Source organism: Callospermophilus lateralis, chromosome 4 (genome assembly GCF_048772815.1).
Source record: "Callospermophilus lateralis isolate mCalLat2 chromosome 4, mCalLat2.hap1, whole genome shotgun sequence".
Lineage (NCBI taxonomy): Eukaryota > Metazoa > Chordata > Mammalia > Rodentia > Sciuridae > Callospermophilus > Callospermophilus lateralis.
The window spans coordinates 21,438,712-21,455,787 of NC_135308.1; the positions used below are offsets into that span (position 1 = coordinate 21,438,712).

At 36.8% G+C, this 17,076-nt stretch overlaps 1 protein-coding gene across 1 annotated transcript in view; it reads left to right on the forward strand.

Annotated features, from left to right (window-relative positions):
- Anxa10 (annexin A10) overlaps positions 1-17,076 on the forward strand; it is a 61,498-nt gene that overhangs the window by 15,273 nt on the left and 29,149 nt on the right. Inside the window, exons 4-6 of the mRNA XM_076855256.1 lie at positions 10,971-11,084; positions 12,794-12,884; positions 14,502-14,581. Coding sequence (XP_076711371.1) covers positions 10,971-11,084; positions 12,794-12,884; positions 14,502-14,581 — 285 coding nt within the window. The remainder of the gene's footprint in view (positions 1-10,970; positions 11,085-12,793; positions 12,885-14,501; positions 14,582-17,076) is intronic.

The following is a 17,076-nucleotide window of genomic DNA, read 5'->3' on the forward strand; positions in this document are numbered from 1 at the left end:
AAATTCTCATAAAGACATCATGTCACACACATGTGCATTATACTCAACTGAGAAGGCCTTATCTTTATGATCTAGGACTATGAAAATTTAGTGAGCATCCAGGTGGCTGAACCAGAACTAAGTGTGAATTCCTATGCCCACTTTTGACACCCATCCATCCAGAGAGTGGACCAACCAGTATGGCCAGAGGTTGGTTAGGAGACATAAAGAAGCATTATGCTCAGGAACGTTTCAGGTAGAATCCTTGATTTTCAAAATAGGCCTGGGTAACCCTATTCCCCCTAAATCATGGGCATTATCCAAAAGGAGGCTGCAGGAAGTGATCCTTTTCAGAAACTACTTCATTCAGTGACTAAACTTCCTACAACATTGGGTCACTCAGAAGGTGGCTGTTTTAGTCAGTTTTTTTCACCACTCTAACCAAAAGCCTGGGCAAGAACGATTTTGGAAGGCAAAGTTTACTTAGGAACAACTCATGGTTTCAGAGGTCTTAGTTCATAGAGGGCCGACTCCATTGCTCTGGACCCAAAATGAAGCAGAACATCAAGGTCAAAAGGTGTGGTGGAGGAAAGCAGCTCAGGATATGACAAGCAGGAAGCAGAGAGAGAGCTTCACTAACCAGGGACAAAATATAAACCCCAAAGGCACAACCCAATGATCTGTTTCCTCCAGCCACACCCTAGTGCCTACAGTTACCACCCAGTTAATCCATATCAGGGGATTAATGTTCTGATAAAGTTAAGGCTCTCCCAACCCAATCATTTCACCTCTCAACTTTCTTGTATTATCTCAAACATGAGCCTTTGCAGGACACCTCATATCTAAACTGTAATAGAGGCAAAAGAGAGAATAGAAATCTTACCAAATTGATCAGTCAGTGACAATACCAGGAGCCTAGAAGTGGTGGAGAGCATGGAAGGTGTATTAAACACCTGCCTCTTACTCTGTTGTTGAGTGGCTTTTGTCATAAAAATTGCACCATAGTCAGATGGCAAGTAGTCTGGAAAGCTAAAAACATGCTATAGCTTGGTCTCAAGGACCATGAGGGTTTCACTGGAGTCAGCTGGTTGAACAGAAATAGCAGCCATGGGATTTGACCAAACACCAACTGCTGTAGTCGCTCTTCCATAGAGAATCAAAGTCTAACATAGTCCATCTGCCAGGATTGTTAGAGCAATACCCTGTGTATTGACTTCCTTCACCATGAAGAAACAAGCCAGATTTGACAGGTGTCACAAGATTGGCAAGCAGTGACAGCCTTGGTATCAGATGCATATAATGATTTGCTACAAACCCAGTTTGTGACACTATAGGTGTGGCAATGCCCAGTCTGCTGATGGACCCATGTAGCAGTGGAATAATCCAGACAATGTAGACTTGATCTTCAGCTAGGTTCCAACCAGTCTCATTAGAAAACAAGATCTTACTATGAACACCTGCAAACATGAAAGCCATTATGAGAAGTCACAGTTATTTTTCCACATACTAGAAACTCAAAGAAACCCCTTTTGAATATGCAGTTTGTATTTTTGCAAAGAGGTAAACCTAACAATCCAAAAGTCAATAAAAAGTTTAAATTTATTAAGCAGAGTACTGACCCAAACTATGAGAAGAACCTTGATTTTTGCCTATGGGGCAATAACCATTTACCGTTGCTTCTGCACATCTGTAGCTGGTAGAGAAGCCAAAGCAGCCCTGTGAACGCTGTCTGGTTTTCAGCTTATCTGAATCAGGGGTGAACCAGGCAGAAGCATTTAAGACAACTGATTGAGGTCCCCATTGATTCAGCAGCTTGCTTCAGGCAAGAGTGAAAGTTTGAACCTCCCCTAAAGGAACAGTTGCCAGTCTTTTAGTGTAAAGCCAGGATGCTGCTGGGTCAGGCCAGTGTGTTTTTCCATATGCCATTTCCCTTTGACAGGTGAGACCCGCTGGTCACAGGGTCCCAGTTGGCCCACCTGAAAGAGCATCAGGCAGGAGAGCCACAGGGCCTCCTCAGATTAAGCATTCAGTTCCTCCTAGAGTCTAAGAGCAAGCCAAAGGCTGTTTTTCAAAAGTGATGCACCTGGAAGTTATGTCAGGAACTTAAGGAGTTTAAAGCATCCAGATGCACCTTTGGGAGGATGCCTTCCCTTGCCAGAGGCTCCAATCAGCAAACCATCTGTCACTGAGACTTGCAGCTGAAAGTGATCACTGGAGTCAGGAGGTCCATAGGTAGCATCACTGTCTTAATTGTGGCTCTTTGCTGAAAGCATTTCCTTCTGGGACATATAATCATGAGCAGGAAAAAATAAATAAATAAAACCAGGTAAAGTTGACGGTGGAAGTGAAAATAACAGTACACTCAGTCAGCCCAAAAGGTCCCAAAATCACAAGATCCTTTTGTTCCATTCTCCACTTCAAATCTTCTTCAAACACATGACTTGCATTTGGGTGTACTTCCACCGGTGAGTGCAGAGAGTGTTGACTTGGTTAACAAGTTTGCTGTATCCAATTAAGTCATAAAAACTTGAATTTTTCTGCTTCCCAAGTTCCCCAGCACAATCAAACAAATGTGCATGGGAATAGGAAGACCTGGGTTCTTGGTTACGCACAGATGCTGCAAGTCACTTCTCTCCTGAAAGCAGAACACTTTGGGGTAGAAGAGAGGGAAAGACCAGGGGTCCATGGGGAAGCAAATGGTTCTACAGCAGTAAGCAAGAGACATTTATTTTTGGTGTGAAAGCTGTGCACATCTCAATCAAATAAACTTCCAATGCTTTTGACCTACACAAAGTCCTGGGTCGGGAGGCAAGTTCATTATGACAACACCATATTTCAGCTTTGTGGAATATTGACTCAGTCACATTTCTTTCTGGTCACAGCCAAAGGGATTGCTCCCTTCATCTGACTTGGGTTTGATTCACATAAGAAAAAAAAATCATAGTAAAAATGGACCCCATGGCATTAACAGACTGGGGAAGCAGAATGACAAGGACAGAATTCTGTCCCATAGAACTTAGAGAAGGAGAGAAGAAAGACAAGGACCAGACATGAAGTTCAAATACCTGTTTCTAATCTGAGGATTTTTTTTAAAGATATTTTTTCCAGTTTACTAGTTCCATTTTTGAGTCTTTATTAGCCTCTCTTTAAGGTATGGTTTTTAATTCCAGAAGTTTTCAATTTCTAGAATTTCTGGTTCTATTACTTTTTTCATGGTGCTCTTTCAGATCACTATTAATTGTCACCAATTCATGGGGCTTCAATTCTGATGTCTGCAGAGTCCACTGTCTCTCTGAGAAATTGTTCCTAAGTATACATTATGGCATTTTTATTGTGAAAACTCTTAAATGAGGTTTGATTTTTTTTTAAGTAAGAATCATTTTCATTCTGGAGAGTCAGAGAATTTCTGAAGATGGTTTTGCATTTGCTTCTTCCTGATGTCCCAGGAGAATCACCCAGCTCAGGAGCAACTTTCATGATGATTTATTTTCAGGGGTCTCAGTTCATGTCAGTAGAATAAATCTGAACTTCCATCTCAGGGTTAATACAGCTCTATTGCCTCAATTATTAAGGAAAAAATCTTTCTACTCAAAACTCAGACAATGACAGGTAAGCTTTCTGCTCATTTTTCAACATTGAATGATAACTTTATCCCAGTTTTTACTATTACCTAGAGTAATAATAGACTGAAAGTATAATCATTTGAGGGTTCTAAACTCATATGTAAGATTTCAAAGTCAAAAACCTATATTATGCCTTCCCAATAAATATTCTGCCCTTGTGTAATGCCCTACACTGAGCATTAAAATCCACCAGTTCTCAAAACCAGTCCCTATCTTCCCCAGGAACCCAAAAGATCAACCCCCAAGTCAGCTCATTTGCTTATCTTTTGGTTTTCATCTTCTCCTTAGATTTTTTGTACCCAGAGGTTCCTGTTTCTTCTGAGATGATGTATACTTTTGAAAGAATACTTGGGCTGGAGATGTGGCTCAGTGATAGAGTGCTTGCTTGGCATGCATGAGGCACTGAAAAAGTTTTATTTTTTTTTAAAGAAGAAGTAAAAAAGAGTGTTTTCTGTAGTTTATCTTTGTGTTTGGAAGAGAGGTTAGCTTTGGTATTAGTCATCTTTCTATCACTATATCAAAATATCTAAGGTAACCAGCTAATAAATAAAAAAGGTTTATTTAGGCTCATAGTTTTGATGGTTTTAGTCCATGATTTATTGGCCCTGTTGCATTTGGGCCTGTGGTGAAACAGCAAATCATGGTGGGAGCATGTGGCAGAGCAAAATTGCTCACCTTAAGGATGGGAAGCAAAGAGGAAGAAAGAGATTGGAGTGCCAGTTTTCCTTTTAAAGACATGTCCGCAATAATCTAAACACCTCCAACTAAGCCCCATCTCTCATGGGTTCTACCCCCTCCAATAGCACCACACATTTAATACATGGGCCTTTAAGGGACATTGCAAATCCAATTGATAGCAGCTTTAATATGCTGTTTGCTTTTACTAACATATTATCATTATTTTTAGATAAAAATGAACAACCCAACTTTCATGAAAACTTGAATCATTAAATAAACTTGAAAGTATACTCATTTCTGCAAAGTAAAAAGGCAACCTGTACAAATGATTTTATAATATAACTAAAATTGTGCAAGTATTTACCCTGTGATTGCTGGAGTGAGTAGAGTTGAAGGCAAATTCTAAGTTCCATGCTATGTGGGTTTGTATCATTGAGTGTTTAAACAGTAAGTATCATGTTTTATGATAATAGAAAAAGGCATATAGGCATATAAGTTTAAAGCCTATGAAACCGTTCCCCTGAGCATATTCAGACAAGCAAAATATTACTCAGATTTCTATATCTTTCCACTCTCCTCCACTATTAAGATAAGGAGAATAAGGAATGAGAACCTGCCGTTTTATTTTTAATTAAAGTGGAGTGGTCAGAAGAGGTGCAACATGGGTAATCTGCAGTTTCATCAGCCACATGGAACAGTTCCATTTGAAAAGCAAGTACTCATTAGTTTAACGTAAGGCCAAGCTGTGACTCTGGCAGAGTCTGCTTTAGGGCAAGTCTTGGAAACACAGAAAAGCAGAGGCAGTAAGGCTGGGTAAGACTTGCACTCCAAAGGTGGCATCTGAATAGTTATTTATATAACTCCAAGTGAGAATTTGAGACTCTAATTAGAAGGCCTATTTCCATGCTCCTCTTTGAACTTGCAAAGCTTAGTTATTTAAACATATTATTCAATATTTATCTTCCCAACTGAAAGTAATATCTCCTTCTCGGTACCCTGATAATATCACACTATTCCCACTACTATATCCCTCACCACATTTTGCATTGTAACATAATTGTTATGCCTGTGTTTCTACACCATCTGCTCAAGGAAGTTTCTCGAGGATAGGGACTTTTTTCTTGTTTACCTTTGAATTGCCCAAAATGACTGCAAACAAATTACTACACGTGGTCCTATTTATTGTTCTTCTTTTTTTTTCATTCATTTATTGTGTGCCTATTTGGTGCTTACCATGCTCGGGGAACTATTTCATAGGCTTCTAATTTAGGGCCTTTTCCTATTATCGTAAGTGCTTCCTACATATCAGGCACTGTTCCATGGGCTGGTAGAATGGCCATGGATAAAACAGATGGAAATCTCTGCCATGATGGACTTTGCATCCTACTTGGGTGAGAAAGATCATAAATTGGCAAAAGGATGTCATGGCAGAAGGCAATAAGGGCTGTGGAGGAGCCAGGTGAGAAATACAGGAAGTGACAGGGACCCCTTCTCTGTGAACCCCCCCCCCTAGTTGTGAACCCCTAGTTCTTCACAAAGAAGGCTGGGGGTGGGGAAGGCAGGAAGAATACCTGCAGGAAGGCTGTTGAAGGCAGAGTGGAGGATAAAAGCAAAAACTTGAGACCGCAATCCAGCCTCCAGCGAAAGCCCACGGTAGCTGAAGGAGAGAGAAAAGGAGGAAGGAGCAAGGTGGAAGACCAGGACAGAGAAGCAAGTGACGGAGAATATTTCAGGTACCTTGTCAACCATCCTGAGGACTTGCATTTGTTTACATGGACTAGAACACCCAGTGTTGGCTTTCTTCTGAGATCAACCACACAAAAGAAGGATAGTTTATTATGAAGTGTAGAGCGAGGGAACTTTTTGAATGGGGCAATGACTACTCTGATTTGTGATTTTACAGGATTACATTGTCAGATGTGTTGAGAGAATGCAGGGTGCAACACAGAAGGAGACCCCATTTAGAGACTATTATGTTAACAGAGGAGACTAACGATGGTGCCTGGGTGGGGATCGTAGCGGTGAAAGCGGTAAAAATGCATCCGTTTCTACATACGTAGAAACTGTGCTATTTAATGATGGGAATAAGTTCTGAGAAATGTATCTTAGGTGATCTAACGTAGTTCAGCCATCATAGAGTGTTCTTGCACAAACTGAAACAGCTAAGATGTCATCAGGCAATAGGAATATTTACACTCCATTAAATTCTTGTAGACAATCACATATGCAGACCATTGTTTATACAGAGCATGACTCTATTTGTAAGTTAGAGGCAGCAAAGTTCACTCACTGTTGGATGCAGTAAAATGCAAAAAATAAAAAAAAAACAGTCAATACTCTGAGGTAGACAGATAGAAAGAAGCAGAGGTTAAGAAGGAGAGAGAAAGAGACCATCTAATATTGGCACTGTTGATAACTATTTTTGGTTTGCAACACATTACCTAATATCTTAGGCGGAAAAAGATTTTTGGAGTGCCTGGTATGTGCCAGAAAATATTTTAAGAATTTCACCTGAGTTAAATATTTGAATACTTTTATCAACCCTGTGATGTAGGTACTATTATTTTCTTTCCAAATAAGGAAGCATACACAAAGAAGTTAACTAACATACTGGCAATCTTATAATTTTTCCTTAACAGAAGGCTGAAAACCATATATTATAATACAGTAGAACAAATGTAATACTGTTTCTTTTCATTAAATTGTGATATTTCACTGAAATAACACACACACACACACACACACACACACACACACGTTACAAAATATGGATAAATACCGCCATCTAGTGGCATTACTAATCTCAGTCTATAATGGAATACACACAAATAATCAGTATTTGTATAAAATGGTAAAATTAAAGATAAAACTAAAGATATTGTTATAAATGTATAGGATAAATAAATGTAGAGTATAGAGATCAAAGAAATGAAAGTAAAGATTAAATAAAAGGCTTTTCAATGCTCAAGTCTTCTTTAAATATTGCCTTTATTCTTTATACAATTGGTTAAGTTTTTCATACCACATTCCTTTATTCATTTTTTTATTCTTTCATCTGTTTATAAACTCATTTATATTGTATATACTCACTTTATATAACCATAACTACTAGGACTAAATGCTGAATTTAGAAAAATTTCAGTGAAAGCCTGTCACGTCTCATGATTGAATCAGTCAGGGTCATTCCAAGTGAATTTGGGGAATAAATAAAGACACAGACAAAGGAAGTACCTTTTCTTTGGGTTCAGTAACCACTCCTCAGCTGCAGCTCCCACAAAGGGGGCAAGACAGGCAAGAAAGAGAGTGAGGAACAGGTGCTGAACCCATTTATTGGGGAGAAGCCATTCAAATGAGGCAAGGGGTAGGATTATAAAGGAACAGGTGAGTGTAACTCAACACCTGTGGGTGACACCTACACCTGGAGCCATACCTTGCTATCAGAGCTAGGGTAACACCCCAAGTTACTGCAAGAGCTGGCACTGTCGTTCCAGACTGAAGGCAATAATTGATCAGTGTCCTGGGGCATCAGGACTTGAAGGTCTGCATCCAGGACAGCTCCTGACAAAAGTCCATGTCCAGATAGATGAGGGGGAAGGGGGAATACAACTCAAATGTTTATTATATAGCATGATTGTTAAAATGTAATATAGCATTCAAAGAGAGTGGTGGAAAATAATCAAGGTAGGATTACAGAGAGACTCATGAAATAGGTGATAATTGTAATGTTTCACCTTCCATCAGTAGCCAATTACCATTATCCTCTTATTATGAATGTATATTGAATTGACCTATTTGCATTCAAACCTTCAGTAGAGTGTCACCAGATCTAAGTGTCCAGAAATGCCACATCAACTACCTATATGCAAAATTAATCACCTTGCTGATGGTATCATTATGGTTTCCTATGGCCTACAAAAAAATAAGAGAAATTGGAGGGTCAGAATGCCTTGTTTCAAATCCAGGTTCCATCACTCAGATGGAGGTCCATAAGTTATATGGAGCTAGCTAGGTGGCCCCTATGTGCAGACTTCTCATCTACACAGTGTGATGAACACAGCTCCTAATTCATAAGTGGTAGTAGTGAATTATTACAGTTTGTCTAACCCTAAGAATGCCTTCTGGCAAATAGGCAGCAGTCTAAAAACGTGTATAGTTATTATCATCATCACGCTCTTCTACCCACCTGGTCAAACTTCCACTGTGAAGGCCTTTCCTCTTTATACTTACAGGGAGGTTGGAATAAATAACATCTGAACTTAGATTTAAATAAATCTAAAGAATTTAGATTTCAAATCAATCTAACACTTGTTTAAAACTAGCTTGAATATTTCATACACACATTCTACTCTACCCAGAACAGGGCCTTTTCTGTCCCAAAACATTGTCTATTTTGATATCTTCTAGACCTTTTGCCTGACTGAACACTACTTCATCTTTCAAGGATTAACTTATAACTACACATTCCATGAAACTCCATTTTACTCATATTATCTCTTTTTAATGAATTCTTACAATTTTCCAAACTGTAATGCTCTACCCTTCAGGGCCTCACTTTGGTCCTTAATTATATTCTAGATTATAGAATTTCTTTAATTGCATATGTCCTGATTTTTCCATGTCAGTGATTTTCAGCTGGAGCCAACACATCCCACTTCCAAACAGGATACTGTGTGAATTTCATCTGATTAATTCTAGAAACTTCTCCTATCCCCTAAAGCATTCTCACATGGCCTCCCTCTCAGCCTTATTAAAGAATCACTGCATTAGCAGGGCATCGTGGTGCACATTTGTAATCTCAGCAACTCAAGAGGCCAAGGCAAGAGGATCACAAGTTTAAGGCCAAGATCAGCAGCTTAGCAAAAACCTTTCTAAAAAAAAAAAAAAAACTAAAAATTTACCAAAAAAAAGGTTTGGGAATGTCACCTGGTGGCAAAGTGTCCCTGGGTTCAATCTCAGTATCAAAAAAAAATACATATTCATATATTCTCTCTCTGCTTTATGACACCAATCAAGTGATAGGGTTTGTGCTTTTCCTAAAGTACACTAGAATGGAAAAATGATAAAAACTGCTAGAACAGGATAAATAACTTGAAGCCAGGGGTTAAGTAGTAAGATCTATACAATAGAGGACCTAGTTTAAAGGTTAAATATGTTGAGGATTTAGAAAACATTCACTTTATATATGTTAAAACTACATTTTATCAATTGAAACTTAAAAACCCATAACAATGAGTATAATCTATATAAAGTAAAATTCATGGATTTTGGTGCAGTGTGATCACAATCTGAATCAAGATACAGGGCATTTCTAATTCTTTCCAGATTGCTCCTTCATAGGCCATGTGTCCAGGAAACACTATTCAATTAACACCTGTTGAATAACTTCAATCTTTTATTCTACAAGTATTTATTGAGTTCCTTTTGTGTGTACAAGAATTCAGTCTCCTCAGGCTCCAACATTCATCTCTGTTCATTGCGATAGCTCCAACACCTGAAGAATGTCTGGTTCGGAATGGCCCCTTAACGACTATTCAGTAAAGGAGTTGGAAATGTAGCACAGAAGACTGCAATGAAATTAAATAGGACAGGAGATACCATGTGCTTCTTACTCTACTCCAACCACCTGGCACAACTTCAGACATTTATTAATTGATCATTAAATAAACTGCATTGATTGGCCCTAGCAAAAAAAAATCAAAGAGTTTCAGTTTTAACAATTAGCACTTTGTGGATGAATGCTTTTATTTGTTAAAATGAAAACCCATAGCATAGAAAAGGTTTTGTTGGATAATGCTAAATAAAATTTAAATTATGACCATTTTGTTGTTATTCCAATATAGTATATTATGCTTTTTTGTTATCTTTTATTTAAATTCTATTATTGAGCGACCATGGAACTAAAATACTCTTGTAGATTTTTAAGTAAAATTAGATATTTGCACATTTTAGCAAAAGGCAGTAAGTTTTAAACATCTTTCAGATGTCTTGGTAACTACAGAAAATTAACTTGGCACGTACTTTTCTTAATTTCCTTTCTATACTAGAAAAATAAAAGGCAAAACATTAAAAATATCAATTTCATATTTTTATGCTTGCATTCCAAGAACAATGAACACTGAACATTTTTCTCTGGAAGCATTTAACTTTCAATATCTTGAATAATGCAGCTGTTGATTGAAGAAAGTTCTAAGATTATTTAATCAATTTATGTAAGTTTTTAGCCATAGCATAACTAAAGACACCCTGCTTAAAAAAAAAAAAAAAAAGACTATTGTGATGATAAAATACATGTTTTTCTTAAGAGTTTATTTACTTTTCTTTAATTCTACAAAGAAAACCAAGAACTCTCAACTAAAATGTTTTCAGGTTTGAAGTTCTATGTATTTTCATAGAAAGATCAAAAGGGAAGGTTTGGGATTGGGGAATAGGGAAAGAAAATTCTTCTATCTAGATATGACCACAAGTCCATGTGTTTTATCATGTAGAGACAAGATTAAATCAGTCATTTTCAAACCATCAAATCAATCCTCTTGGGAAATTCATAGATATATGCATGAATTGAAACAGATTTCTTACTTTGTGAAATAACACAGAAAAGTAACTCTTAATAGCAGACTTCCTGCAATTATTCCATTCCTCTTGTAAGTTTGGTAACTAATATAATAAAAATATTTACTTTCTCCCCCACAGAACCTGGTTGAGGACCTAAAGGAGCAACTTTCATCGCATTTCAAAGAGGTTATGGTTGGCCTCATGTACCCTCCACCATCTTTTGATGCTCATGAACTGTGGCATGCCATGAAGGTAGTGATCTATGCAAAAATTATAGTAGCAGGCACAACCTGATGTTTAATAGATGGGAAACTCTCCCGTGATGCTCCTACATACTTTTATGATTGGCAAGAGAGGAGAGTATATCTAAACAATGATGTAACAATGGAAATATTGTGGTTGGGGAAAGGAGCCTTGTTAGGAGGAGGAAGTCTCCAGAGGCCTGTGGCTAGGGTCAGTCTGTTCTGTAGCTGTACACACTCAGACTTACCAAGCCAACTCCAAACTCAGCTATGAAAGAAAGAAAGGAAGGAAGGAAGGAAGGAAGGAAGGAAGGAAGGAAGGAAGGAAGGAAGGCAGGCCGGCCAGCCTTCAGGGTTACTCACATTTGTCTCTCTTTGATAGGTATTCATATTTTGAAGAAGATATCTTAAAAATTCATGTGAATTTCTAAAATCATTTGTAAAAGTTTGGTTCAGATTCAAAATAAGATACTGAATCGGAAACAGAGAACATCTTTATTTTTATGATCTTATAGAGGACAACTTTTTAAATGATATTAAATTAGTCCTTTACAAAAACTATTGCTCAAGTGTATCAAATTTTACTTTTGAAGAATTAGAATGAATTCACCTTACAGAAAGAAATTGTTAAATCATTTCCATGAAATAAATTGACTACAGATTTTGTTGTCTAGGGACATGAGAAAAAGAGAGCTATTTCCTTCTTTCCAAAACTGACATTAAACACCTGCAGAAAGAATTATTCCAATATGATGCCTGACAACCACCAGAATACCACAATATGTGAGCAATGTGTGACAGGAAAGAAGCAAGAGACAACATAATTAAAGGAACATAGATTTGGGCCATCATATTTGCTGATCAAAATAGATGTTGTCTGAAAGTCATACAAATTTCAATCAATCACTTTAAAAAAAAAATGTTTCATATCCATTTTTGACAAAATTACATAACTATAATTTGAAATAAAAAGTCCTATGTTGTGGCTGAGATAGTAGCTCAGTGGTGGAGCGCTTGTGTAGCATGTGTGAGGCACTGGGTTCCATTCTCAGCACCGCATATAAATAAATAAAAATAAAGTTCTATCAACAACTAAAAATAATTTTTAAAAGTCCTATGTTGCTGATTAGATGAAACTAATATATTTTAATCAATATTTCCTAGAATGGTAATGATTCCTGAGGTTTTCCTGAAAAAAAAAAAAGATGTGGTGTCTTTAAAATCACTATCATAGACTAATATATTTATCTCTGTATAAGAGCCCACAGAAAGCTCCTAATTCAAATGCTAAGGAAAATTGTGAAAAATTACCTATTTAGGGAGAGGCAGAGCTTGATCCCCAAACGTCCTTGGGAAAATAGAAGACATGTGTCCTCTTTTCAGCTTGCTTAAGAACTGATTGCCTAACAACACCTGGAATTTCAAATTCCATTCCAGAAACAGGTGGAAATGCTCAGTGTCTTTTTCCACATTGGTTAGAAATACCCATGCTGTTTTACTCTCAAGGAAGGAAAAGAATTTTCTTAAATAATATTATCTTCTTAGGATTAAACGTGAGTAAGTGAAAGAGCCTGAACTGAAAATGGGCTATTCATTCCAAATACTTCCTTTCCCATTTGCCACCTCTCAGAACACCAGAATGCTGTATGCCTTCACTGAATATCAGGTTCATTATTATCGCAAATGTAAATGGGCTTATATTTCTCTCTGTCTCTCTAGGGAGCCGGCACTGATGAGAGTTGCCTCATTGATATATTGGCGTCAAGAACAAATGGGGAAATTTTCCAGATGCGAGAAGCTTATTGTTTACGTAAGAAAATTTCAATATGAGCATATATTGTGCACACAATAGAACTTCATGTTTTTCAAATAACATAAAAATATTCCAATTTATATATTTTAAAGAATTTTTTAAAGACATTCTCCTACATGATGTATGACTCACAGGAGTAGAATAGTGGTTACCAGGGACTGAGGAGAATGGGTGGGAGGCAGGACTGGGAGAGGTAAGGACTGGTAGGTGGGAGGTAAGGTAGGAGGCAGGACTGGTGAGCTGGTACAGATATCATCAGGAATATCAGTTCTGGTATTCTGTTGCACAGTAAGGTTGACAATAATGCATTGTATATCTCAAAACAACTAGAATAGAGGACTTTATATGTACTCACCATAAATAAATGATGGAAGTTTGTCGGGTATGGTTGCAATGCCTGTAATCCCAGCGGCTCAGGAGGCTGAGGCAGGAGGATCATGAGTTCAAAGTCAGTTAGCAAAGCACTTAGCAACTCAGCAAGACCCTGTCTCTAAATAAAATATAAAAAAGAACTAGGGGGATGTTGCTCAGTGGCTAAGCACCTTTGTGTTCAATCTTCAGTACAAAAAAAAAAAAAAGGAGAGAGAGAGAAAGAAAAAGAAATGGAAATTTAGGATGCTGGCTATGCTAATTACCTAGATTTGATTGTTGCACACACAATGTATTCATAAATTATATTGTACCCTATAAATATATACAATTATTACATGTCAATCAAAAGAAAAAAATAAGACAAAAATATTTGTTTAAAAAAAAAAACAATGACTCAAGACCAACAAACTCATTAAGGAAAAAGGATGATTAGCATATAAAAAATGATAGTTCCCTAGAAAATCAAACCAATTTTCCAGGAAAATAATTACAAGAATCTACGCAGTGAATATTTTACCTATGACAGGAAGGTGTCCAGCATCTTGGTTCAGAGGGCATTGTATGTCTTACTCAAGAGAGAAATGGAACCCCAAAAAAGGAAGCAAAGTACAATCATTGTTGGAGAATTCTAAAAATACATCTGCTTCCACTTTACATAAGTTACATACTCCCTGTAATCTACTTCAGAATCAGATCTTACACATTTCAAATTAATTTTTATTATTTTTAATTTTTATTATTATTATTTTCAACAAGTTTTAATGCCTTAAGTTCCATTCCATAATGCATTATGCAATATTGAACATTAAGAAATTGATGTAGACAGTCACCTCTATTGCTTCTTAGCAAAAACAAGACTTTTTCAAGGAGAATGAAGGAAGAATCTTCACTTAAAACATTAAAATGAGACAAAGCACTTGGGAAGGGTACTAGACTGGAAAGCAGTCTATGCAAATAGAGTGCATAATTCTGAATTTTGAGAGTTAGAGAATGCGAAATGATTTTCAACTCTTTTCTTCAATGTTGTAATAAAGATAATTTTTAAGACAATAGACCTATGCCAAAGATACCATTAGTTGACAGATTTCTTGTATAGTTTGTTAACAAAGAAATGTCATGAGATTGATCGTATTTCCTGTACTTTCCATTCACAACTGGAGCAAGTAGCATTGACTTAACCAAAGTGCATTGGTCTGTGGTTCCACAACCAATCACCTTTAACGTGCATGGTTTCTTGTCTAGAATACAGCAGTAACCTTCAAGAGGACATTTATTCAGAGACCTCAGGACACTTCAGAGATACTCTTATGAACTTGGTCCAGGTATGCCATTCCAAAATTCATATTATTTTCCAGTATTAAAAAAAATAGATATGTCATTTCCAATAAATATAACAGATAACTCCAGTATAGCACAAAGAGTAAGTTTTATATAATAACATTTACTGAATATCATCCATGTCCCAGGAACTCAACTAGAAGTTTGACTTGAGTATAGAAACAAATATGCATACACTGAAACCAATGTAAGTGATTATAAATGTGCCTACATACATAAATAATTATATATGCTAAGAGAGTGAAGAGATTTGAAATGGTACAGATATATTTTTCAAATTAAATTAAAATTAATCCCATTTTTTAAAAACAGCTAAAGGAGATAAGCGCATACTAACTTTCTTGAGTTACTGCGAAGTGCCTGGCACTGTGTGATAAGAGAAGCATACTATTCATTTATCAACAACAAAATACTATAATATACAAATTCTTATAATCACTTTTGAAATGAAGAAATAAAAAATCAAAATACATAAGGTTTTTAGCTCTGACTGATGAGCTAAAAAGTAGATATTCAGAATTTTTTTGAATCCTGTATACTCTTGAGTGCCAGCATAGGATCTCAGTGCTACCTATAAAAATTCTGTTATGCTATGCTTACCAAATAGGATCCTATACATTACTTCAAATTAATATTATATTTTGTCACTTATCTTATTTTTCTGTACAGACTAATTGGTATGAGTTAACTTCCATTCAATTAACATTTCCTGAAAACATCCAACTATTAGCATTGTAATAAGAATAATATTTTTAAAGTTATAATTATCTTTTTAAATGCATATTCTCAAATGTGTCTGTCATCCTCTTTAGCAAAGCCATTCAGGAAAGCAAAAAGAGTCAGTGTTTCATGCTTAACTACTAAAAAAGAACCTAAAAAATGTCTTAAGAGCCTAAATAGTTCAGTTTGGTTTTGTGTATATGTGTGTGTGTGTGTGTGTGTGTGTGTGTGAGTGTGTGTCTGTATGTGTGTGTGTCTCTGTGTGTGTGCATGCACACTTATGTGTGTTTGAAATGAAAGGATTTCTGAATCCACAAAATTTCCCTTTATACATCAAAAAACAACTGAGTAATTAGCAAAGAATTTCATTAAAAGCCACAGACAGGTGGAATTTTGCACATGAGGATGTGGAATTAAGGAAAGATTCCACAGCCTCTAAAGAAAGAAGAATATATGAAAGTCCACTGATAGACAGAAAAGGACCCTGCAGGAGGAAACTGGAGTGACACTCCTTGAAACACCCTCAGGAACCCAGAGACGCAGACCTTCAGTTGAGGAGTTGGAATCACCAGCTGAACACGCAAACTGGGTCATCATGCATTCTTTCTTCTTTTCTCTAAAACACTCCAGTACCCGTTGCTTCTCTGAGTTCTGGATTGTTTTTAACCTGAACATTTCTGTTCCTGCTGTTGACACACTGGGAGAGGTTCATGTTTATCCTTCAGCCTTCTTGGCTGAGTCTGAGGTGATGCGCTGGGGTTTATCCTCTTGGAGGGTTCTACCTCTTTCACAGATCAATTTGGCAAACTGAGAGGTCTATAGGTTTGTTTATGGCTTCAGTGATACACTTTTCTTTCATCTGAGTCTATGAAGTCTTTGTAAATGAGCAAAATCTTGGAAGACTTGATACCTACTTGCTTTTAGTTAGATTCATGTACCACTTAACCACACCCAAAGTTTTTTCCTAGATCTCTTTCTCCAAAATGACCTACTTCTTTTTTGCATCCTTGCATTCCCCTTTTGTCCTCAATTTTTTTTATAACTTAAAGACTCAGACAGTCAGTAAAATTAGCTGAGTGTTCACTGCAAGGTGAAGTCATAAAATGTCCTTGCCTTTCAAAGCCTCTAGAACTCTCACGTCACACTGAAATAGTTTCTCCTTCTAATTCTTCAAGGCATCAAATTTCTAAACTATCTCTTTTCTCTCTTATTTCTGCTTGCAAACTGACAATTCATTTTCTGAGCTCATCTCTGTCTTGTGATACATGGTTAAAAGCATAAAGTAAATACTATTTCTCAAGCTCACCTGAAGACCAGAACAGATTCTATTGATTAAAGAATAGCTCTCCTTCAAGAAGTGATCCAGATGCTCAGTCTCTTTCACCTTCCTACCTGGCTTTTAAGCTTATCACAGCTCTCCTCAATCTGCAGAAGCAGGACAATGGAGAATTATTCATGGAAGTTTTTATGAGCTTCAATGTGCTGCATAAAATTTTTGCTCAAATTCCACTGGCTAACCCTCACATAAATCTACTTAATATCAAAGGTGGTAGCAAAATATAGTCTATCTGTTTGTCTTCACTTTTTAACAATGAGTTATCAGCAAGCACCAAAATTTCCAAGAGAATTAGATATTGCAACCCAGATAGACAAATTAACAGCAGAAGATGGGAAGAATGAAGATGCACATGACAAGAAGTTGAAAACTATGAACATGACTGTCTCAGGCTGAAAGAGAATTTCCAAAAAGGTAGTAAAT